Source organism: Ammospiza nelsoni, chromosome 3 (assembly GCF_027579445.1).
Source record: "Ammospiza nelsoni isolate bAmmNel1 chromosome 3, bAmmNel1.pri, whole genome shotgun sequence".
NCBI lineage: Eukaryota > Metazoa > Chordata > Aves > Passeriformes > Passerellidae > Ammospiza > Ammospiza nelsoni.
In genome coordinates, this window is record NC_080635.1 from 41,191,466 (window position 1) to 41,217,115 (window position 25,650).

At 43.0% G+C, this 25,650-nt stretch overlaps 1 protein-coding gene across 2 annotated transcripts; it reads left to right on the forward strand.

Moving 5' to 3' along the window:
- The first annotated feature begins 7,826 nt into the window (after positions 1-7,826).
- Positions 7,827-14,866, forward strand: LOC132070810 (sulfotransferase 6B1-like). Of its 2 annotated transcripts, XM_059467888.1 has the most exons (8): positions 7,827-7,832; positions 7,924-8,156; positions 9,590-9,723; positions 10,542-10,631; positions 11,302-11,428; positions 12,211-12,305; positions 12,818-12,974; positions 13,918-14,866. In XM_059467888.1, the coding sequence occupies exons 2-8, from the start codon at positions 7,955-7,957 to the stop codon at positions 14,046-14,048; spliced, it is 936 nt and encodes a 311-aa protein (XP_059323871.1). In that variant the 5' UTR covers positions 7,827-7,832; positions 7,924-7,954; the 3' UTR covers positions 14,049-14,866. The 2 variants fall into 2 exon arrangements, with proteins under 2 accessions (XP_059323871.1, XP_059323870.1); XM_059467887.1 differs by lacking the exon at positions 7,827-7,832 and having other exon boundaries at positions 7,861-8,156.
- The last annotated feature ends 10,784 nt before the right edge of the window (positions 14,867-25,650 follow it).

Below are 25,650 nucleotides of genomic sequence, written 5' to 3' on the forward strand. Positions count from 1 at the left end.
TTTGAAGAAAATGAAAGAAATTATGAATTCTGGTAAAGAAGTTTGTGATCCTCCTTAAGATACCTCTTGAATAAGCCACTGACAGAAAATACAAGAGATGACAGCATTGGGGGCCTGAAATTATGTGAATTAAGAGAAACAAATTGATGTGGAGATGGTAATGTACAAATGTGGTTACAGAACTGACAGTACTGGAAGTAGACTTAGAAATTCATACCACAGAAATACAAGGCATTCAGAAGCAATGACAGCAGCAGCAATACTTTCAGGAATATCCACTTGTTCCCATGGGTATGATGAACTTGTTTGCAATAGTTTGCTTATGGTCACACTGCATATACTGGTTGATAGCAAAACTGGGAGGGCAATTAAAGCAATCTCCTTTAGTGGTGAGTTCTGATCACATTCAATCTTGTTTTTAATACTGGTGGGCAGACTAATATCATAGAATGTATCATAAATGACTGACTTTTAAATCTGGGGATCAGAATAGAGGGCTGAAAATACTAGGAAAAAACGCAAAACAATTTGAAACATTACACATTGAGAAGATTAGGGAAACCAATGTTTAGTAATGGTAAGTGTAAAATTCTGTATTTCGAAAAGTGAAGCCAAAGGAGCAGGTTCTTGATGGGGGTAAATCCATCAGGCAGCAACTAGCATAAGAACACCTGAGGAATCACTTAGCAAGGACTAACATGATGACAGTGCCAGAAAAAAAGGCTCAGATCTTATTCTGCTCTTGCTGATTTGGTTGAAAACCAGACTTTGATCTGACTTTGCATTTTATCCTCTCCTGTGTCATCCCAAGGCTTGAATTAATTTCTTTTGTACCCTTAACAATCTCACTCTGAAGGACCGAGCTATTCAGAGCAGTAACACCTCATGTGCTTTTGCTCCATTAAACATACTCAGTGGGCCCTTGTATTCAGGGGGGGAAGGAGATGGAAGAAGTGAAGATGGAAAAGGCAAGCATGCCAAAATGAATGTAGGCAAGGAAACTGGATGGATGAGTGACATTTTGAGGGAGTGAAAAGTAAGCAGAGATGAGGCCAGTGAGTGTGAGAATCAATTCAGAAAATCTTGGGAATCTGTTTTGAAGGTTAGACATAACTGACTCACACAGTAACAGTGACTCTCAAAATGTATTAATTTTAAGTTCAACGAATTTTCAAAAGAAAAAGGAAAAAGAAAAGTATCTAAGTATCTTTCTATTTGGTCTAGTCTATTTTGTTGCCTATGCCTAAATAGAGAAATTTCCAATGAAAATTATGTTTATATTTTTGTCTGTTTGCTTTACAGAGAATGAACAAATGAGAAAAATTATATTTATCCATCTTCCACTTCATGTCCTTTCCTCATTCCATTTCCTAGAGTAAAGTTAGGCTGAGTCTTCCATTCAGGTGCATCTTCTCTTTATGGTGTACTGCAAATGCTCCTGATGACAGCATTTCCATCCAAGTCAGATCTTCCTGTGGCTAACTGAGCAACTCAGAGTTGTCCCTGAGGAGCACTGGGGCCGTTCCACATTGACTGAGCTGCACAGCCCAAGACACTTTGTTTGCTGGGCAGACAGTGCTGGGACTGGGACTTGGATTGCTGGCATCCTCAGGATCCCTGGTTGCGCTGAGCCTCTCTAGAGAGACAGGGCTGCTGTGACCCCCTTGTGTGCAGCTCCTGACAGACAGACAGACAGACATCTGGCTGTGGCAGCACTGGAGACCCTGCTCATGAGCAGAGAGCAGAGTCTGAGGGTTGAAGGAGCTGGAGGCACCTGTGTCCCCAGTGGCCCAGGGGACAGGTTGCTACATTTCATGCTGAGGTATTTTAGTGATCTGGCTCCCTCAGGATTCAGGCAGATTGCTGCAAAGAAAATTTCTTTGGCAGCTAGCATAAAGGATAAAAAAATGATAATTTTTTGATGCCTTTACTCTTTAGTACTGGAAAGCAGGTGGAAATTTTCCTCAGAAATTCAGATTTACCACATGGACAAAGAGCTGAAAAGAATAACTAAAACAAAGCTTACAGAAAGCATAATATATGAACAGTGTCTTCAACTTTTAAGAGTAAAATAGTACTGATAGAGAAAGCATTATTTTCAATAAAATGGTTTATTTTGATGGTTCTGCAATTTGAGATACCAGACAAATAATTATAAAATATTCTTTGTAGGTTAATTTAAGCAACCTTCAAAGTCTAGCAGATACTATTTTCATTTGCTAATGTCTCATGTTTAATTAATCTTGTGTCTAACATCCATTTATGAAGAAAGAGACAAGGATGTGATAAGAGGGTTTTATATAAGTGTAGTGAATGAGACCCATAGTGTATTCAAGGGCACGAAAGAGAGTAAAAACCCCTTCACAGGGTAATTCACCTTCCTGTATTGCCGGTTCTCTGTTGGGATGACCAGTGGAAATACCCATTTCACCATCTCAGCACTCCTTACCTTCTAAAAAGGTGTCCCCCACAACACATGTAACAGCCCCAGAAGGAACAATTCCACCCAAAGATTAAATTATGGACATGAGGACAGAGAAAAGGAAGTGAGTAGTACATGTAGAGTTTGATTCCCATATTGCACTAAAACTTCACATGCAAGTAGACCTCCTGTCAGACTGAATGGCATAAAATTCTCAGATGTGAGTATTTCATCCTGAGAAATCTGGTTTGGGCGATACCTGTCCTCAGGTCTGGTGCCTGGATGTAAGACAGAGCCATTGCCTGTTAGAAAACTTTATCCTGGGAGGTATATACATTTCTGGTGTAGTGTGTGGTAACCAATAAGTAGGGAAGTTGAAAGGAGTTGAAAAGAGCAATAGAGGTCAGCTTCTGCTTCTGTCAAGGGATGAGGTGTGACCCTGAAGCAAGCAAGGTAGCACTCCACAGTATCTGCTCAACAGCTCTGCCCCTTTGACCTTGGGCACACCCTGGTTGATTATTCACCAGGGCTGTGATTTACCCTCAGCTGGAAACTCCCAGCTCAACTCAGTGGCCCCACAGGGCCACTCACTCTTTCACCTGCAATGGGATGGGGGAGGGAAACAGAGTGAGAGGAGTCATGGCTGAAATAAAGACAATTAAATACCTGAAGCAAGAGCTATGTGTGCAAGCAAAGCAAAGTAAGGAATTCATTCTATCCTTCCACCAGTCAAATGTTCAGCTGTGTCCCGGGCTCCATCACCCATGACAGTGACATGGTAAGACAAGTGCCTGAGCTCTCAGCATCTCTCTTTCCTTCTTCTTCCCTCACATTTTATTGCTGAGCATGACTCCATATGGAAGAGAATATTCCTTGGATCAGTTGGTGTCAGCTGTCCCATCTGTGTCCCCTTTTAATTTCTTGTGCACCTTCAAGCTACTCTCTGGCAGCTCAGTGTGAGAATCAGAGGAGGCCCTGACACTGTGCAATTACTGCCAGCAATGACTAAAACATCTCTGTGTTACCAACATTGTTTTCAGCACAAATTCAACACATAGCTCCATACCAGCCACTATGGGGAAAATTAATTCCATTGCTGTGAAAACCAGCACACACGCATTTGTTGAAAGGTTAAAGTACAACATTGAACCAAAGTGGTTCATTTGAAACCAATTTGACAGGATTTACATCTGCCAGGTGTACATGAAAAAGTGAAGTGTAATGGATGTCCTACTGGTGTCTTTATCTTTTCAGGAACCAATTGGCTTGAACAAATGGTAAAGGAGTTGGCAGATGCCAAATATGCAGAAGAGGAAATGAAAGAGAAAATAAATGCTGAAAAGAAGCTTGAGACATTTCAGCATCTAGAATTTGGGGATCCTGAGATATATGAGACAAGCAGGGAAATTCTGGGTAGAAGAAAGAGCATGGTATGCTTGTGTAGATAATCTATAGTGGAGTAATCTGATATTATGACAAGCTTTGACCTAGTCAGGAAAAGTGACCAGCATGAAAAAGACTCTACTACTCTAGAGGAATATAAAATATGAATGAGGATCCTAGAAAAGTTTACAGGACATTACTTCTCTGGCCCAAAGTGTCTTTTAGAGAAGACAAGAAAATCCACCCTGATCTGGTACTGAGGATTAGTTATTTTTCATCTCCGTTTCAGTACTATCTAAATTGTAAAGGCAACATTAGTAGTATCATGCAGGCTGGTACATAATTTGTTTCCTGGCAGTTGCTTCATACCTGTCATGCAATCCTGACATAATAGGTCACGTGCAATCATGAGAGATTGTTCCTCTGCATTTCTTTATGTGCCTATATCCACCAGACAGCAGCCCCTGCCAGTCTTCAGAAGTTCTCCTGCACTGATCATTCTGATGGACCATCTTCCCACCAGGACACTGGGTCTGAAGCTCTCCTGGAACAGCCATAGAAGGGTCCTGGACAGGCTCCAGTCCCTTTATTAAGAGTCCTTAACTTGCATTCCACTCTGCCTGAGCTCCTCTGAGCTTGTGGAGATAGGCCTTGGATGAGCTGATGCCACGGGAGTCTGTGGGCAGGGTAATGTTTTGATTCCCCCTTCACTGCTCTGCTGTGTTCCTTTGTGGGTGTGCAGACAGCTTTGGCCACATAACCTAAGCCATCCTCACCCCCTGGGCTCGGTTTGAAGGCTTTGATTCTCCTCTGATCAGATCCACATGAAATTTTTAAAAGGGGAAACTTACTCATATATTTCCATTGTAGAGCAAATTCTGATTTAAGCCCTGCTTTTCATTCACAGAAACCCAGGGCATCTGCATCTCACTACCCTTGCAGGCTTCCCTTCCCTTCCCTTCCCTTCCCTTCCCTTCCCTTCCCTTCCCTTCCCTTCCCTTCCCTTCCCTTCCCTTCCCTTCCCTTCCCTTCCCTTCCCTTCCCTTCCCTTCCCTTCCCTTCCCTTCCCTTCCCTTCCCTTCCCTTCCCTTCCCTTCCCTTCCCTTCCCTTCCCTTCCCTTCCCTTCCCTTCCCTTCCCTTCCCTTCCCTTCCCTTCCCTTCCCTTCCCTTCCCTTCCCTTCCCTTCCCTTCCCCTGTTTCCTTCTCTCTGTCTCTTTCTCTCTCTTTCCTTCTTTCCTTCTCACTTTCTCTCTTTCTTTCTGTCTTTTGTTGTTGTAAATGAATGAACAGAGCAGGTTTAAGGCATTTTCTTGACTGCATCAATCTTACAGGAACTATTTAAAAATTGATTTGGTTATTTTAAAGGACTAATTTATGGCAGCCTTCCTCAGAGTTTTACTGAGGCAAATGCAGATCATAGAAATAATTATAAAAACATACCTCTTCTTATTTAGCATTTGGGAGCACATGATTTGAAGCTCTCATTCTTTGAAGCTGTTTCATTTAACAGGGAATGGATCTGCATGGGCAGAACTGTGCACCGTGTAAGAGCCAGCTGGCACTGTCCTGTAGCTGTCACAGAAATGTCTCCAGCCTCCTTCTGCAAAGCTCCATAACCAGGTCTGGTCAGTGTGGGAAGTCAGAAACCTTCAGAGCAACGGTGGTGGCTTGAACAACAAATACCATTAATCTGGGGAGAATCAAATCCTTTAACCTGTTTTTAATCTTTTTTTAATCACTATATGTTTTAAAGCTGTTTTTTGGAAATTTTGAATCAAGTGATGCTTTCTTGTCAGTCTCTGGATTCACTGTTTAGCAGGATCACAGGGTCATGTATCACATGGGTGGGGCTAGGCACTTCTCAGCCCATTCCTCAGCTCAGGTGCCATGGCAGATGTCTGTATCAAAGGCTCACCTTATGAAATCTGATCCTGCTCCGTTTTTTCATCAAGAAATATGACTGCCCTAAAAACCCCTCCTCATTACTTATGTGTCCTAATTATTTTTTCCTCCACAAATACAGGGTTTGACCATTTTTATTTTTCTTGTTCCTGAGAATAAAATATGCTTCCCAGAAATAATTGGCCTGACTGCCCTTTCTTGCAAAAATACACTGGAAATCCTCGGAAGGTTTCTCTGGAATACCTTCTACATTTTGGAAACACTACTCCAATGCTACGCTATTGCATGAGATGACACTCGTAATTTACAGGTCATTTTCCCACTTCTTCCACCCCTAGGAAGGATTGTCCCAACTAATTTTTTGTCAACAGGTAAAAATACCAAGTAAACTAATTTTCTTATCTTCAGTCTATGACAATTTAATATCAAGAGAAGATAAGGATGAAAAGTAAGCTGCTTTTTGCTTTGCTCGGGTGGCTAGTTGCACATCAAGAATCACCAGAAGTGCTACTTCATAGGACAGCAACTTTTACCTGATATCAGTGAAATAAATGGTGCAGGTGATGCCAACTTTGTGCCCTTTGGCACTCGTCTTTGATCAGATGGACCAGGCCATGTGATATCCACTGGTTTCAGATTATGCCTGTACATAGTTAGCCTTTCTATGCTGACAATGTTTTACAGAAAGAAGGAAGGTGAAGGGAGAAGCAAAGGATTTTGTATGGACTGGGAAAAGTAGATGTAAAAATGCAGGGCTAGATCATCCCATGAGCACTGCATTACGGCTCAGGGACCAGGGAGAGCCCTGGATCTCTCTTGAATCCCTGGGGGAGAGCAAATGGCAAAAGCATGCAGGTATGTAGTTGCTGGTCCCCTTCCTTCCAGTGCCCAACAGGCAGCAGTCAAGAGATGGAGATAAGAAAGGATGGCATGTAAATTCTTGGCATACATTTTGAGGGAGAACTATTTTCTCATTTTTTGTGACACATCAATCCTTTTGCCAGAGACTTAAATATTGAACCTGAGCCTAAAGCCAGTTCCTTTACTGGGGTCACTGCAGTCAGCAGCTCATCATGTGAAGTGCAGGATAAACACTACTCACTGTAGCTCAGGTTATATTTTCACCACCTCCCTAAGCACTGATCAGTTGTTAAACAATGACTGAGCTCATTAAAGAAATGTAGAAATGTGTTACAGGGCTTGCAAGGGTTTTTCAGTGTGAAGCGAGAATGTTGACCTCATGTTCAGAAGGCTTGATTTATTATTTTATTATATATATTACATTATGACTATACTAAAAGGAATAGAGAGAAAAGTTCTCAGAAGCTTGCTAAGCTAAGAATAGAACAGGAATGAATAAACAAAGGTCTGTGTCTCAGCACAGAGTGAGACCCAGCTCTGCCGTGAGTGGGCAGTAAATCCAAACATTCACCCAAGACCAATCATGCATCCACTTGTTGCATTCCACAGCAGCAAATAACCATTGTTTACATTTTGTTGCTGAGGCCACAGCTTCTCAGAAGGGGGAAACATCCTAAAGGAAGGATTTTTCACAAAAGATGTCTGGGACAGAAATGAGTAATTTTTGTGTAACCACCAGGAAAACAGACCTCTGTAGTGCAGTCTGACGAGTGGCCCAAGAGTGCCTGTGCCCCTGTGCCCTCCTGGGCTCCAGCGGCCGGGAGCAGCCGGCCACACTCACAGGAGTGTCCTCAGCTCAGTCTCTAGTGCACTGAACACCTCTCCCAGTCCCAACACATTTTATCTAACTTTGGTGAGAATGATGAGTGATATAATACAGAAAAAAAAGAAAATCCCAGCAGTGAGTGCTGGAAAAAGATGAACTGCTTTGAGGATTTTGATCATGACATTTCAATTCCAATCTGCATTCTATTCTATCTAACTGCATGTCATTCTATTTTCTTATATTCTGTTTATAAACTCTGAGTTGTAATCACAGAATTATTAGCATGATGCCTGAAAATTTTCTAAGTCATTTTCCTAGAATGCAATTGCATTTGTCTGCTTATCTTGTTAGTTTATGTTCAACTTCTATTGATTTCAAAGGTTCATATTGCGTAAGGTCTTTGACTGCTACTGCATATTTTACAGCTTCAGAAAGAGGTAAGTTCTTGTTCATAGGGTCAAGAAAAAAAAAAAAGAACTAACCAAGCACCATTTAAATGACAATCTGTGGGTTTCTCCTTCTACACAGCAGTTCATTCAGTGACAGAGAGAGAAGAAGAATGGAAAAGTCCAGGAAAACAGTTTTTGATTTCCTAGATGAGGCAATAGCAGCTGCGAACTCCATGCATCGTGATGAACTGCTCTTTTCTTACAAGGGAATTCTCTACCCTACTACACTTTGCAGTTCTGAAACTTTCAAGTCCTTGGAGTCCTTTGAAGCCAGAAGGGATGATGTAATTTTGGCAGGATACCCTAAATCCGGTGAATATATTTTAATTCTTTTTATAAACAAGTTCCTGTAATAGCAAGTAATAAGGTTTGTACTAAATATATGAAATATATATTATATGATACAAAATAATATATTATGCTAAATAATTGTATTTAGAATGTTCCCCAAATTTTGTAAAATTGATTTCATTCTCAGAAAGTACCAGAAATTGTTTATACATATTTGATATGGTAAAAAAAGACTCTGAAAAACATTCTGATTTTATTTTATATAGCATGTAAAGGTTTTTGTTATTTTTACTTTTCATAATTATAAAATTAAATGCACAAATTGGAGAGAATCAAAATACAAGTTTTTACACCAGAGTTAACTAGATCTCCTGATATTCCACCATATACTCCGACATGTATATTGGTAAAGTTAAGAGTTTTATATTTTTACAATGGAGCCTTTGGTACCTTCAAATGGTATATTCAATATTCTTTAGTTGATTTCACATAGCTGTTAGGAAATAGATATCAAAAATATTTTTGTAGTCCTTGAAGTGATTGCATTGTTTTTTAAATATTCTTTAAGGAAAATCAAGAGGACATCTTTCCTATGGTTGCAAGTTTACCCTACCTATTTCCTCAATCTACCTCAAAGCTCTGGTCCACATGAAATTCAAAAATTTGGATTAGCTGTGCCTCAGACACACTTTAATCTTGGTGTTTCTCTCTTACAGCAATTGGTTCACACTGCTTTACAGTGGATAGTCACAGCTGAGAGGATTGTGAAGTTTTTGCTATTTGATTGTATTTTCTTTTTGAAGAAATGTTATGCTCTGGGATGCACTTGTTAAGATTGCAGTGAGAAAGACGTAGGGACCCAGCGTCCAGAAGTCAGAACACGGTAAATCAGAGATGGGAGATCTATGCAGGCTTTTTGTTATCTTTTGAAGATAAAGATAACAAGTGTGTCTAGGAAATGCCACTTCAGAGAGGTTTTTGTCGTTGTTTAAGAAAATGTGTGTACAATTTTCAGATCTTGTTCTGCTCCTGTCTTGAAGTACTGTGACCCATCTTTCTTCCAAAGATAATCCAGCACACCAAAAAACTCTTAATACATTAGGTTTTTGAGTACAGGTTCACCACCCCAGTCTCCCATATATGTATCACAATAAATTTTATTACATGCAGGTTTTCCTAGTTGAATCTCAATGGTTCTTCTCCTGATTAGTCAGTTTACAGTATACAAGTTAATTTACGGCACTGAAGTGTTCAAGTTGGAGAAATATCTCCTTATGAGGAGCAAAGGTAGGATCCTGGGTGGTGGTTGACCAGACAGTCAGCTGTGATTGTATGACATGAGAGGAGACCAGGTAACTCACCTGGTAGTACTAGCGCCTCTTGACTTCCCTGGTAAATCCATTTCTGTCCATTTTAAAAGTTTTACAACCACTTCTATGTTTTTCTACTTTCAGGCACAAACTGGCTAAGTCAAATCTTAACTGATCTGATAGCCATATCTCAAAAGAAAACACCAGGTAGTGAAAGCAGCGTGAATGCTGAAGAACAAGAAGCATACTTTGAAGTTGGAGATGCTGAGAAATATGAGGTGGGAAGAGATTATGTATGGAAATGATCAACACTATGTGCTTCAAATACTGAATATATGATATATGATCTATTCTATTGTTTCATACGAACTTTACCACTCCTCTTTATGTGGCATCTGGTCAGGAGTAGTCTCATCTGGACTGTCACTTACTGAACACATACAAATAAACAGACACTTCATTGGGACTGAGAGGAGGACATACCTGTGAGACATAAGAAGTTCAGAAAAATTCAACATAGCATCTTTTGTATTTAAGAAGAGCTTCATGAACATCACCAATTGCCCAGCCTTTGGAGCTGGCAGCACTGGCCCAAACTCAGCCTGAGTCGATTGACCACACTTTCTAGGAGAGTATGGGAATCTTCTGAGATAGCAACTGCCAAATGACTGTTCACTCTTGCACATTAGAACTAAGCCAAGCAAGCAAGAATTTTGTAATATTAGCATTTGTCTCTTTTACTAGTTCTTCCTCCTCCTCCTCCCCTCTCTCAGTCCTTGAGATGCTTCAGCTTTCACAGAGAGCTAATCTGTACCTCACCTCTGGATTAGATCCCTTGTCTACCAGACCTGAGGAGAATTATCACTGAAGAGAACAAACAATGGATAGTCCTTTTTCCAATTGCTCATAGGCTTTTGAAGATTACAGCTACTCAGAGCAGCCCACTAATATCCCAGGAAAACATTCACTAAAACCCAAAAACCCCACTTCAATCAGCTAATAACTGTACATAAGTTCATCAAGGCCACATTTTAGAATAGGTAATGAAAAGAATACTTGTACTAACTGTCCACTTTCCCCCTTCCAATTTTTCAAGCGAATGACCAAATTACCTTCTCCAAGATTAATGGTTACTCATCTCCGTCCTGAAAACCTTCCCAAATCTATCCTCCAAAACAATGCCAAGGTGAGTGCTGATTTTAAGGTATTAAAGCAAACAATTCAACTGATTTATTTTTTTAAAATAAAGAGCCAACATAATACTTTTCTGGCAATTTTCAGAATCACTCTTACACTTAAGAGTTAAGCCTGGCCATTTCTACATATTTAAAGCTCTACACGTTTAAGAAGTGCTATTCACCTCACCTAACCACAGTTTACCCTTATTGGCCCCTTTGTGACAGTTTCCACAAGAGAGTTGAAGGGCTTGAACAAATCCTCCAGAGGCAAAATGGATTTTGACGGGATTTCCTGTGGGAGGAATTTTATGGCATTGTTGCAAGTGAGGGCTTCAATGTGCCAAATTTCCATGAGCATTTCTATTTTTGTGAATTTTCCCTGCCACTTAAATGATGAACTATGCTTGTATTGAGCAAAACATACGTAGATTCTGAATAAATAATTTGGGTAAACTGTAAAAGGTAATAATTCTAGGGAACCATCTTCTTATGGTACCAAAGCAAAGTTAGTTTCTGCATCTCCAGATCTGGGAATGAAATCGCTACTTCTGCAAGGAGCACACAGGGTATTAGAAATCCCCAACTGCAGTTATAAAGTATATTATTGTTATTTCTTTTTTTTTTATGCTGTACTCTTCTACGTCTTTCCCTATAAATAATATTTCAATTTTTTTCTAGATATTGTTACTGATTCGTAATCCAAAAGACGTTGCTACATCTTATTTCCATTTTTCCAATGGCTTGGCAGTTCTTCCCTCCTATGAGACCTGGGATGATTTCTTCACAGATTTCATGACAAAGAAAAGTACAGTATATTTTTTCTGTCTATGTCAATTGTCCAATGATTTGTCTTTGTTCAAAAAACTTTGTTCTTGGATAAATCAGGTTCACTAAGATTTTTTGGTTTACAGTACAAAAGTGAGAGAGACATTAAAGACAGAGAATTAGAAATCTGAACTGAAGTTTATGTTACTTGTCTTACTGCTTGAGGTTAATGTTTATTAAAACTGCAATTTCAGAGACTCCTTGAATTTGTACATACTGGTATTTCTCCTGGAAAAAAGCAGTTCTTTCTGAACTGTATCTTGGGTCCCCTTTGCCTCTTGCTCTCCCATGTCCAACATCATGTGACTGTGGTGACATATAATCACCTCCATGCCAAATTGGACAAAAGAAATTATTTGGACTAAGCCTAGTGCATTATAAAGGGGACTAATTCTAATGCATTGCAAAAGAGAAAAAGTGATAGCACTGGTTTAAGATTATGAGTTTGGCATAGCTCATGGCCAGCAGAAAAGAAGGTTCAACAAGGTCTTAGACTGGATTAAGGCGGTCTTACAAGATGGTTGGCAAGATGATGGCTTTTTTGGTGAACACAGAGCTGTCTTGAAAAGCTTACAAATTTTATTTCCTGACTTACAAATAGTATCATATGTTTGGTCCTGGAGTGAAATCTATATGTCCTACAGAAGTGTGTAAACCCTGCCTTAGACATGATTAATAAAGCTCTTGGCAAACCCAACATAATCAGCAAAACCTGTATAATCTTAATTTATGCTTCATCTTAGAATCCTTTGTTTTATTTAGTGGCCTGGGGATGCTATTTTGAATACCTTTCTGAATGGAACAAATATGCTGACAAAGAAAATATTATGACAATTACTTATGAAGAAGTAAAAGAGGTAAGGTTGTCAATAGTTACAACTACTTTATACTTCAGGGGGCATTTTATTCCTGAACCAATACACACTTATATGCATGCAGGGTATCCATGTTGAGTGTGAAAAGTTTTTGTTTTAGGTGATGAAAAGGTGAAATTCAAACCTACAAACCATTGTAAAATTTTGCTTGTGAAAATGATTGTTGTTTTTTATTTATCTGTGATATAAGCCCAAATAATTAAAAATCTAAATGGCCAGTAATATTTTTGGGAAGGAGCTCAAATATTTTCAGCAGTGTAGATTTTGCTCACCTGTAAATCATATATAATATTTTGTAATCTACAGGAAGGCAGCTTGTATTCCCTCCAAAATAATTGTGTAGAAGAGGTACACTCCAGGCCACCATAGTCCTAGAGAACTCTGTGAACAACCTATGTATGCAGCCAGCAGAGAAATATAGGGAAGTGCAAACACCTTGGAAAGCAGAGTCATTTGTTTGAAAGTCATGCCATATGTTACATTGCTCTTTCCAGAATCCTGCCCTGAGTGTGAAAAACATAGCCACGTTCTTTGGAATTCCTCTGACTGAGGAACAGCTCCAGCTGGTGGTAGACAGGAGCAGCTTCCAGTCAATGAAGAAAAACTCAGACAAGACCCATGGGTCATTTGGCAATATTATCTTTCGCAAAGGTAGGAAGCTCCAAGTGGGTCATAGATAGAAATGTGCCACTCTCTGGGACTTGGGCCATTGTCTGGTTCTTTTTCCTGCACTCACGTTACAATTGTAAGGTAGTGTCAAGCAGGTGATAACTGCTTTGCTTGAGAAGAGTATCCAAGGAGGGCTGGTGAGGATGATGCACAGCAAGGGTCTCACAGCAGAGCCACTCTTGGCTGCTCACAGGTGGCTGGCAGGAAGGAGGACCTGTCATGTGTCTGAATTCCTCTCCCCCTCTGTGCCTGGATCACCAAGTGCCCAGCCTTTGGAGCTGGCAGCACTGGGCCAAACTCAGCCTGAGTGGAGGGACCACACTGTAGGAGAGTATGGGAATCTTCTGAGAGGGCCACTGCCAAATTCCTGTTCACTCTTACACATTAGAAGTAAGCCAAGCTAGCAAGAATCCAGAAGGACACAAGAGAGGGAAGGGAAGGGAGTGACCTTGGCAGTGTAGGGTGGGGGACATGGACATGAGAAGAGCATCCTGCCTGTCAGAATATATTTCTGCATTTTATATTTCAGTTTTTACCCAGTTATTAGAGCAATAACAGGACAAAAACTGAAACTCCCAAAGGAGCAGCTCTGCCTCCTGGAAGGTGATTCTTAATTAATTCTTCATGATCTTCCACTTCACTAGTCATAGCTGATGGGAGGAGAGAGATGGAGGGAAACAGAATTTTAGGCTGCCTTTTTGAAAATGGTGTCCTAGAGTGCAGTGTGTTCCTTTGCATTTTAGCAAAGGTGATTCACATATATACGTAAGTCCATTGATTGCATGAAATTATATTGGTAAAAAAAATGTTCCATCTGGAAAATGGATCAACATGATATTGTGTGCAATGCAATAAAAATGACAGTTCTATAGAATATAAAATGAAATGTCTTGGTTTTCAAGAGTTTGTTCCTGCTTCTTTGAAGGCGGTGTAAGTGACTGGAAGAATCTTTTCACTGATGATCAGAGTCAGGAAATGGACAAAGCATTTGAAGAACATATAGCAGGAACGAAACTTGGGAAAAAGTTGAAGTATGACTTGTACTGCAAAGCCTGAAGACAAATGAAATGTGATTATAATAAGAACTCTGCAAGGCAGACTCAGACCATCTGAATGCTATACACTGGAAACCTAGATCAAAGGATCAAAGCACCTTAGAATGAATTTAGGAGTCATTGCAGCAGCCTTTACAGTGACAGTGACGAGCATTTTGTTTTAGTGTGAGACTTCGGGCTACACTCATTTGCTGAAGAAGATGGCAACTAATTATATTTACAAAAACTAAACAGCCCTGTTCAAGGTATCACCTGGAAGGAAATGTCTCTTTTCTTTCTAGACAAATTCTGTCTTCATAGATGATTTCTAATTATTTAGCATGCACATTATTTTTTCTTCAAAAATGTTTCCAATTAGTCAACATCTTCACAGAAAATATCACTAGCCAAAATTGAGATATAACAGAAGCAAAGGAGATCCTCCATGAATTCAGCACAAAATAAATCAAAGCTAGAGAAAGCTGAATGAAGGGGAATATGGATCCACATTCTTAAGTCTCTTAATCTCTCTGAATTGAAAATATCAATATGGATTTCAGATTATGGGCTGAAGTTAACAGGCAAGATTCACTTGGAGGCACTTCTTTCTAGAGAATCACAGAGCAGCCCAGGTTGGAAGAGACTTTGAAAAATCATCTGGTACAACCTTTCATGGGAAAGGGAGCCTGGAAGAGATTCTATCTAGATATCATGTCTTGAAAACCTCCAGTGATGAGGATTCTCCCTCATTTCTGTAGGCATTGTTCCAGCAAATGATTGTTCTTGCTGTAAAGAATTTACTTCATTTATCAAGATTAAACATCCCCTATTGAAACTTGATCTCACTGCCTCCTTTCCTCTCCATGTGGTATCTGGTAGCCAGCCTTTATCCTCTTTGTAGCTGCCCTTTCAGTACTGGAAACTGTGTTGAAGTTGACCTTAAACTGTCCCAGCTTTGTGGTCTTCCCTTGGAACCTCCCTGCTTTCTTTGTGTCGTTCTTGAAAATGTCTCCACTGAGACAGTGGTGTTCTCAAGAGTGATGGTGTGAGACATTGCTCTACCCAGATCTCTTGTACTGACATTGGGATTTGCCTCTCTAGACAGAGTATTTCAGATTTTTCCAGGGACCTGTTCTGGAAACATAATGCAAAATAATGTACTGTAAGTATAGTTGAATTAAAATCTGGAGTAACCCCAGCCAACTTATAGATCCCTCAATTGAGCAGACAAGGTGTAAAAATAAAAGAGTTGGAAAGAATGAAATATTGAAAGACTTTTTGTTTCATTCTTCAAAAGCTGGTTGTTTCTTCTTGGACATAAGTGGACATGCAGAGGTTTGGAAAGAAATTGGAATGCTAGAAGAAATTGGAATACTTAGAATATTTAGAAAAGAAATGAATGGACTCAAAAGCAGAGCAGCAGATAATCCCATGGCAAGGCATCTTTGAACAACTACAAGTTATTTGTAAGCAAGCAGAAATGTAGCAGATTCCTGGAGGAGAATAGACAAAACAGCAGTGATTGAAAACTTGAGATGGACGAATCATAATATAACCGTCTCCTTCACTTGATACTTAGAAATGTAGTAGCAAAAATGACAAAGCACCAACCATGGAACATTTTGAAGAAAATTAAAGAGTAAATAAAAATTATAGTTAATAATTTGGTGATCCTCCTTAAGATAACTTACCTCTTGAGTAAGCCACTGAGATAAGATACAAGAGACGATAGCATTGGGGGGCCTGAAATTATGTGACTAAAACAACACAAATTGATGTGGAGATGGTAATATACAAATGTGGTTATAAAAATGACAGTACTGGAAGTAGACTTAGAAATTCATACCACAGCAATACACGGCATTCAGAAGCAATGACAGCAGCAGCAATACTTTCAGGAATACCCACTTGTTCCCATGGATATGATGAACTTGTTTGCAATAGTTTGCTTATGGTCACACTGCATATACTGGTTGATAGCAAAACTGGGAGGGCAATTAAAGCAATCTCTTTAGTGGTGAGATCTGATCACATTCAATCTTGTTTTTAACACTGGTGGGCAGACTAATATCATAGAATGCATCATAAATGACTGACTTGTAAAGTCTGGGGATCAGAATAGAGGGCTGAAAGTACTAAGATTTTGTCCTGGTTTAGGGCAAATTTGGTAGATAATTTCCAAAGGAGGGCCCTTCCCAAAAGCAAACCTACACAGCCCCTCCACCCAAACCGGTTTGGGAAGAATTCCTCAGAGAGAAGTGGAAAGAACCTTTTTATTCAACAGGCACAGCACCCCCCAGCACACAAAATGAACAATACTGGATGCCGCCACTCTGAAAAAAGATGACAAATTCAGAAAGTCTCTGTCGGGGAGTGGTCCCTCTGTTCTCAGTCCCTCCGGCGCTGGGGCAGCTGCTGCAGCCATAAGGTGTAAACTCTCGGTGTTCCAGGTCCCAGTCCTGAGCATGTTTGAGATGGTCGGAAAAAGAAGGAAAGGAGAAACAGTCCAGAAAGAAATTGGACTGTTTGGCTAAAATAGCTAATAAGCAAAAGCAGAAGCAAGCAGAAGCAGAGCAGAAGCAAGCAAGAGAGAGAGCGAAGTGAAAAACAAAAGCAGAAAAAATAAAAGCTGCAGTCGCTGTGTCCCAGCCAGGCTGATAAGAAAAACCAAACAAAACTTTCGCTCTTCAGAGCCAGTCTTAAGGGTACAGTACATAATATCCAGCATTAACAGAACATATGAATGGGGATATGTTGGAATCCATAAGGTTAGAGGATTTTTAAGAAATGGTTAAAAAAAGTATGTAGGCCTTAGATTGGAGTTTTGTTAGCATTGCAGAAAAGTTTCCCATGCAAGCAGAAAAGTTTCCCATGCAAACAGAAAAGTTTCCCAAGCAGTAGACGTGACAAACAACAATAGGCCTCTGTAGAATTGGCTTTAGGATGGCAACAAGGTTATTTAATGTATATCTTTAGAGGTTAGCATGAATAGAACTTTGTTCTTTGTCTCTTATGAACCAGTCTTTGTTTTAGCTACGATTACGTATGTTTTATAAGATTGGATAGAATGCTTGTCAATACGTGTTTTCTGTGTGTGATTGGCTGAAATCTAGACTGAGATGATTTTATATATTTCTATATCAGCTCTCCCATAGAGGACATTTTGGTGTGGATCAGTGAGCTGTCATGTCTCCATTTTGTATTTTGAGACTGATGTGATGGAAATAAAAGCAAAAATCTCTTCACTGGTCTGGTTACAATGTTATCCATATTTGGATATTTTGCCGCGGCCTAGTGGGTTCCTTTTTTAAGACGTGGGTTCCTGACACAAGTGTACTTATATCTACCCTCCCCCCGCAGGGATACAAGCATCTTAACGTCACCCTAGGACATAAGAAAATGGCAAAACAATTTGAAATATTACACATTGAGAAGATAAGAGAATACAAAATTTGGTAAAAGTAAATGTAAAACTCTGTGTTTAGATAAGGGAAGCCAAAGTAAAAAGTACTTGATGGGCGGGGTAAATCAGTTAGGCAGCAACTGGCATAAAAACACCAGAGGAATCACTTAGCAAGGGCTAACATGATAACAGTGCCAGAAAAAAAAGGCTCAGATATTATTGTGGTCTTGCTGATCTGGTTGAAAACCAGACCATGACCTGTTTCTGCATTTTTATCCTCTCCTATGTCATCCCAAGGATTGAATTCAGTCCCTTTGTGCCCTTAACAATCTCACTCTGAAGGTCAGAGCTATTCAGAGCAGTAACACCTCATGTGCTTTTGCTCCATTAGAGATACTCAGTGGGCCCTTGCATTCAGGGGGGGTAAAGAGGTGGAAGAATGGAAAATGGAAAAGGCAAGCATGCCAAAATGAATGTAGACAAGGAAATTTGATGGATGAGTGACATTTTGAGGGAGTGAAAAGTAAGCAGAGATGAGGCCAGTAAGTATGAGAATCAATTCAGAAAAACTTGGGTGTTACTGAGCTGGCAAGGGTCTTCAGGATGAAGAGAGGAAACGAGAATGTTGACCTCATGTTCAGAAGGCTTAATTTATTATTTTATGATATATATTACATTATTACTTTGCAAATAGGAATAGAAGGAAAGTTCTCCGAGGCTAGCTAAGCTAAGAATAGAAAAGGAATGAATAACAAATGTCTGTGTCCTAGCAGAAAGCGAGAACAGCTCTGCCGTGAGTGGTTAATAAATACAAACATCCAGGAGACCAATCATGGATCCACCTGCTACATTCCACAGCAGCAGATAACCATTGTTTACATTTGTTGCTGAGGCCTCAGCTTCTCAGAAGGGAGAAAAATCCTAAAGAAAGGATTTTTCACAAAAGATGTCTGTTGTTAGGGTTAGGGTTAGGGTTAGGGTTAGGTCTTTTGCCTTTTAAATTCTATTAAATTAAAAAGAAAAGTGTTTGTAATTTTCTCTGCTGTGCACATGCAGAGGAATATCTGTTGCCAGTTCAAATCTCAATCAAGTGCTGGTGTGAAATGAACAGGAATTTCTTCACCTGTAGAACATACAATTCTATCAAATCACTAAAACAATCTTACAATATAAGAAAATACAAAAACAATGCAAAGAAAATTCCAGTCCAAGCAGCTGAGCTTCAGGAAAAGTCCATGGACTGAAGGTGTTCCTTTTGGACACACCTGAAAGTCCTTTTTGGTCCTGAAACAGGCTTGCTGCAGAAAAGTCCATCAATAGTTATCAAAAGCCATTGACAGTCATCAAACAATTTTGAGACAACTTCTGGAATGTCTTGGCCACAGCCCTTTATTGAACACTTTGGACTGAAGGTAATTTTTGGCCCTTCAATGCTGCAGCCCTGGCGGGCCCTGGCCCATATGGACGGACCAGAAACGCCAGATCTGGCCCACAAAAAGGTGTGCCAGGACCAGAAGGGGAAAGCAAAGCCCCCAAAGCCATCAGGAGGCCAGAAGGTAGCCCTGGCCCAGGGACCTGGGCCCAACAGCCCAGGCCAAACCCATGAGGCAGGCTCTGCCTTGCCATAGGCCTGCACCCTGCTGCCAGTACAATGGCAGAACGGGTGGTGAGACGCTTCTTTTCCCCTAAAACACCAAGGCATGCCAGCAGCATGGAAATAGAAGCAGTCCCAAGCGCCCTCATCTCGGGTCTAGGAATGTTTCTTCCCCACAGCAAAAAAGCCATGATCTCTTCCAGCTATGCCCTCTGCCTCTGCAATGCAAATACAACAGATGTGTCTCCCATCTGCCTCACGGCACCATCCCCTCTGGGCTGGGGACCAAAGGCAGAACTTTCGGCAGAACCCACCTGCCCCTCGCTGCTGGGGCACGCAAGGGGCGGCAGAGATGGCAACCTCCATGGGTCAGCAACCGACCAAACAGCTCCCAACTAGCCAAGAATGCTGATCTTGAACGCCGGCAGATGGGCCCAACCCAGCTGTTGGGCCATGCCAGCTCCACAGAAGGAGTGGTGATGCCCTCTTTCCCTGTCCCAGCTCCCCCCGCAGGGGCAGCCCCAGGACAGCCCAAAAAACTCGGGGGAGAAATCGCACTAGGTGCAGGAGCTGCCGCGACAGCTGCTGCTGGGAGCGGCGGGACCGCAGGCTTCTCTGCCTCTGCAGGAGAGGCCGGCGGGCACGACACAGGGTCGGCAGTGTCTTCTGCCCCTGGCTCTGGGGTCAGCTGTGGAGATGCAGTTGCAGAAGCTGGTGGAGTGTGCACAGGAGGTGGCGGAGCCAGCACGGGCAGCGGCGGAACAGCCGGGGGGAGTGGCAGCGGAGGATCGCTGTCGCCTACCAACAGTGGCTCAGCTGCAGGGAGCGGTGTTTCTGAGCTCTCAGGCGCAGGCGGGGAAGCCAGCAGAGGCGCGGGTGGGACTGCCCGGGGAGGTGGCCGCGGGGCGGGTCTGGGAGGCGCTTGTGGCGCTGGCCGGGGCGGGGCCCGCCGGACTGCCAGGGGTAGTGCTCACGGCGCTGGCTGGGGCCGTGCAGCCCACCCCCATCCCCCCGGAGAGAGAGAAGTGGGGGGAAGGAATGGTTCCATCCGAGTATGCTCCGAAGACGCAGTAAAAAACTTCTTCGGCTGCTGGCAAAACTTTGCCCCCCCGCCGGGATGCAGGGGGGCTGGAGAGTAGCGATTCATCTTCCTCCAAAGGGTCTTCTCCTGCTGAATTCGGGGGAAATGGAGCTTGCCCTTTGCAGTTAGCAATCCAGGGAAAAACAGCTGCTCTCCATTTCAAAACAAGAAGGAGCATTCTGAATGCTGTATAGATCCCAGGGTAACCAAACCCACGGTCCAAAATGAATTGGAAAATGGAATCCATGCACTCCCATACAAAAATATCGAGGGCATATAGCACATTCGTAAAGAACCCAAAAAGCTTTGCCCATCAAAAAAAAATCATAGAAATCTGTCTCCAACAGGAGAATTCCATCCTCTTCATCCCATTTTTGCCAGAGGGCAATAAGTTTCTCCTCTGAAGGAGAGAAAGGAACCTCATCCTCTATGGGAGAAATCCTCCGCATCAGCAGACACAAACTACGAAGGGCTGCATTTTCAGGAAGGGAAAAGCCAACAGTACCTTGAGAAAGAGTCCAGCATGCTCTGGCCAGCTCCAAGGTGCTGCTGCGCTGTCCGAACATCTTCCTGGAGGCTTTTCAGAAGGTTCTCTTTGTGGTCAGCCTATGAGGTCTGTGACACTTGGGAACCTGTTTTGAAGGTAAGACATAATTGACTGACACAGTAACAGAGCTCTCAGAGTTTCTAGTGTCCTGGTTTGAAAGAAGTGAGTTTTTTGGGATGCTGTGGTCAAACCAATAGGTGCTCAGATATTACCGCGACCTGAGTGGGTCGCTGCTGGTGAGAGAGAGACGATGAATCTTGTATCTTGATCAGAAGGCTTATTTATTAATATATGATATATAATACATTATTACTATAATAATAGAATATAGAGAGAGGTTTGCAGAGCAGCTAGCTAAGCTAAGAAGAGATAGAAAAGCATTCATAACAAAGTTGTGTCCAGGGACTCAGTCCCCTATCTTGCACTGATGATTGGCCCTTAATTATAAACATAGAAAATGAGCCAATCAAGGTGAATCCTATTGCATTCCACAGCAGCTGATAATAATTGTTTACCTTCTCTTCAGGGGCCTCTGGCCTCCCGAAGATGCAGAAATCTGAAAGAAAGTATTTCTGTGGAGAAATGTCTGTGACACTCAGATTTTAATATTGCCACCTGGTATGGCCACTGAGGACATGGATAAGTCTCTGATAACACAGGGGGTTAAAAGCAGAGATCTCAGAGGGGGAAGCTCTCTTGGTTCCCATTGGTGAAAGAGGTCAGAGCCCCCCTGCCCAGATGCGGCTGCGGGCTGGGTGGGCGAGGGGAAGCCATGCGGCCGGGTGAGGTAGGGCCTTGGAGAGAGAGGGGAGGTGAAGGCCCCTGAAGGATGGGAGGGTGGAGTCATCCCCCCCTCCGGAGAGAGAGAGGGAGAGAGCGCCTGTTTTTGTGCCTGTGCCCCCCTGAAATTGGATATCCTGTACTGGCAGCATGACCGAAGGAGAAGCGGGGGGCACAGCGAGGGTGCAGTGAGAGAAGGTGCCCAGCAGGGCAGCGCGGGAGTTCTGGGCAGGGAGAGCCCGAGATTTTAACCCTTTTCTTGGATGATGGAAACCTTACAAATGCTGATCCTCCTGGAGCTGAATGAGAAGAGAGACAGAGATGAAATATGAGGAAATGGGCCAGTGTGATGCAAGTTTGTGCAAGTGAAAGATGTCCGAGAGAAGTTGAGAAGAATCCTAGGTGGGAGGATGTCGCAGACATTTCTCCACAGAAATCCTTTTCTTTCATATTTCTGTGTCTTCGGGAGCCAGAGGCCCCGAAGAGAAGGTAAACAATTATTATCAGCTGCTGTGGAATGCAATAGGATTCACCTTGATTGGCTCATTTTCTATGTTTATAATTAAGGGCCAATCATCAGTGCAAGCCAGGGGACTGAGTCCCTGGACACAACTTTGTTGTGGATTCTTTTCTATCTCTTCTTAGCTTAGCTAGCTGCTCTGCAAACCTCTCTCTATATTCTTTTTAGTATAACTATAATGTATTATATCATATATTAATAAATTCAGCCTTCTGATCAAGATGCAAGATTCACCGTCTCTCTCTCACCAGCAGCGGCCCACTCAGGCCGCTGTAATATCTGGTGACCCCTCGTGTCAGAGCAAAAATTAATCTGATAAGACCAGAGGAGCAAAATTGCTGCACTGGGTAAAAATCCTGTATGTGTAGCATTTGATGGTTGCTCTGAAGCGACCTCAGAAAGTGGATTCAAGCCAGGAGCTGAAGAACCGAAGATCCTGATTCGGACAGAGTTCACAGCCAAGGCTGACCACAAAGAGAATCTTTCTTCTGGAAAATCATCAGGAAAGATGATGGAAAAGAGCAGCAGACCTGTGGAGCTGGCCAGAGCAAGCTGGACTCTTTCAGAAGGTACTGTTCACTTTTCTATCCCTGATGAACCAGCCCTTCGTAGTTTGTGGCTGTTTGTATGGCAGACCCATGCCTTGCCAGAAGAGATTCAATTTTCCTCTGCAGAGGAAAAAATCATAGCCCTCTGGAAACATTGGTGCAGAGAAGATGGTTGCTTTTTGTCAAAAACAGATATCTATGGGTTCTTTCGATGGGCAAAGCTTTTTGGGTTCTTTGCTGATATTCTGTATGCTTTGGATGCTTTTGTCTGGGAGTGCATGGACTCGATTATCCAGTGCGTCTTCAGTAAGGGACGCGTGTTGCCTTCCATCTACCCAGCATTTATAAAGCTTTTCCCAGTCCTGAAACGCAGAGCAGCTTGTTTTCAATGGATATCTAACTGTTATGGCCAGGCTCCGTTTCCACCGCCCTTGGCAGAAGACCCAATGGGGGACGACTTTGGGTTTTTTTCCCCCCCCTGCTTCACGGCGGGGGGGGGGCGAAACTTCGCGGCGCGAAGAAGTTTTTTTTACTCTTGCTCCGGAGCATGCTCAGATGGAGCTTCCTCCTTCCCCCCCTTCTCTCTCTCCGAGGGGATGGGAGCGGCCGCTCAAGCCAGCGCCGGCCTCTCAGACTCCGCCTTCAGAAACGGGGGCGGCACCGGTCTCCGAGGTTTCCTCCACGGCCCTGCTAGAGCCATCACTCCAGGAGATCCCGTCTCCGCCTCTCCAGGAGGTCCCGCCCGCGGTGGCACCGGCCTCCCTGCCCCCGCCAGAGCCTGTGTCGGAGAAGGCAGAAGAGACAGCACTTCCGCCGATTGACCTGTTGCTAAGCAACGGCGACGCTTCGCCGCTCCTCCCAGCTCCGCTGGTGCCCGTGCCGTGCCCGCCGCCGTTTTCAGAGCCCAAGGACGCAGCACCAGCGTGTTCCCGCGTGTCCCCGCCGCCTCCACAGCAGACCCCAGAGTCAGCAGCAGAAAACGGAGTTGAGCCCGCGGGACCCTCGGAGCAGCCCGCGGCGGATCCCACGCTCAGCGCGATTCCCTCCCTGGTTCCGGCTCCCTCCCCGATGCTTCCACCGGACGTCCCAGCAGTCGCTCCGGCAGGGGGTCTCTCCTTCCGTGGAGCGGGGGCTGCCCGCCAGCTCACTGTTGTGGCAGTCCAGCTGCCTGTTTTTAAGATCAGCATTCTCGGCGGTTTGGGGGGTGGTTTTTCGGGGATTGTCCCATGGAGGCTGCCACCTCTCTTGTGTCCTAGTGGCATGGGGGGGCAGGTGCATCCAGAGAGTTCTGCCTCTGATCCCCAGCCCGGAGGGGATGGGGATGAAGCCAGGGGGCGGATGAGAGACAAACCCGATGTATTGCAGAGGGAGAGGGCACAGTTGGAGGAGACCATGGCTGGTTTGCTGTGGGAAACAAACATTCCCAGACCCGAGATGAAGATTCTCGGGGCAGCTTCTATTTCCCTGCTGCTGGCATGCCTCAGTGGTTTAGGGGAAAGGAAGCGTCTCACTGCCCGTGCTGCCATTGTGCTAGCAGCAAAGTTCAGGCCTGCGGGAAAGCACAGCCTCCCTCATGAGTTTGGCCTGGGATGCTGGGCTCAGGAAATTCCTGGGCCGGGCCCGCTGCGAGGCCTCTTGATGTTTCTAGGGATTCTGGTTTGTCCTACCGGTCCGGGTCCCCCTGTGTGAGCCAGTTTTGGGGTTCCTGGTCCAGTATGGGCCAGGGCCCCCAGGGCCTTTCCTTCTCTGGCATTGCTCTGCTGCTGCTCTTTTGCTTTTCGATCAAAAAAAAAAAAAAAATAAAAAAAAAAAAAAATTTAAAAATTAAATAAAAAAGATTGAAAATACTGGGCAGCAGCTCTGAAGTGCTGAAGCACTGAAGGGCCAGAAAAGGACATTCTAAAAATTGTTCAAATTGTTTAAAATTGTTTAAAATTGTGTTATGCTGTTTCAGGACCAAAAAGGACTCTCAGATGTCCAAAAGAAACAACTTCAGCTGATGGACTGTTCCTGAAACTCAGCTGCATGGACTTGAATTCTCTTTGCATTGTTTCTTGCAATTTTCTTATACTGTAGGATTGTTTTAGTGAATTATTAGTATTCTGTATTTTATAGGTGAAGGAATTTCCTGTTCATTCCACATCAGCATTTTTCTTTTATTTTTATACAATTTAGAAAGGTGAGATGTCGCAGACATTTCTCCACAGAAATCCTTTTCTTTCATATTTCTGTGTCTTCGGGAGCCAGAGGCCCCGAAGAGAAGGTAAACAATTATTATCAGCTGCTGTGGAATGCAATAGGATTCACCTTGATTGGCTCATTTTCTATGTTTATAATTAAGGGCCAATCATCAGTGCAAGCCAGGGGACTGAGTCCCTGGACACAACTTTGTTGTGGATTCTTTTCTATCTCTTCTTAGCTTAGCTAGCTGCTCTGCAAACCTCTCTCTATATTCTTTTTAGTATAACTATAATGTATTATATCATATATTAATAAATTCAGCCTTCTGATCAAGATGCAAGATTCACCGTCTCTCTCTCACCAGCAGCGGCCCACTCAGGCCGCTGTAATAGGAGGAGATGATGGAGTGGCCTTTGGCTGGACTTCTCCGCTACAGCCATGGACAGAACCATTTTGTTTTTCCTGTGACACTGAGACTGCATTTAGGGGGAGGCAATGGCTAGGAGCCAAGAGAATGCAGTGATGTTATGTGAAGGAGTGCGTGAACAGAGATGACGGGTGAGGAGGTTGGTGGTGCCCTCGATCTTCAGTGGAAGAGAAGATCTCTGTTCTTGAGACCACTCGACCCCAGGGAGTGAATCTAGGGGGGACAGGTGTCCCACAAGTGAGAGACTGTGCTTTTTTTGGAACTCGGCAAAGCATTCTTAAAAAGGGAACCCTAGAAGCAGCTCTGGTCCATGGGCAGTGGTGAGAGCCTGTACAGGGAAGGAAGAGGTCACAATGGCAAATGTTCTCTGGGTGGTGCCATGTGTGACATGGAAACACACAAGGTTTCAACTGTGTTTCCTGGGGAAGCCTATGGTACAAGAGGGACTCCTCACTTCTTGATGAACTGAGAATTGATTATCTGAAGGGACGTGATGGTGGGAGAGTTAGTTATTTGAGGGGTGGTAGCTGAATTGAGAATCAT

Bases quoted from the DNA above. Each gene is read 5' to 3' on its own strand.
- LOC132070810 (XM_059467887.1), top strand. From the start codon at position 7,892: ATGACAATCTGTGGGTTTCTCCTTCTACACAGCAGTTCATTCAGTGAC. The intron at 12,306-12,817 runs GTAAGGTTGTCA...TGCTCTTTCCAG, and splicing joins CTTATGAAGAAGTAAAAGAG to AATCCTGCCCTGAGTGTGAA. The intron at 12,975-13,917 runs GTAGGAAGCTCC...GCTTCTTTGAAG, and splicing joins CAATATTATCTTTCGCAAAG to GCGGTGTAAGTGACTGGAAG.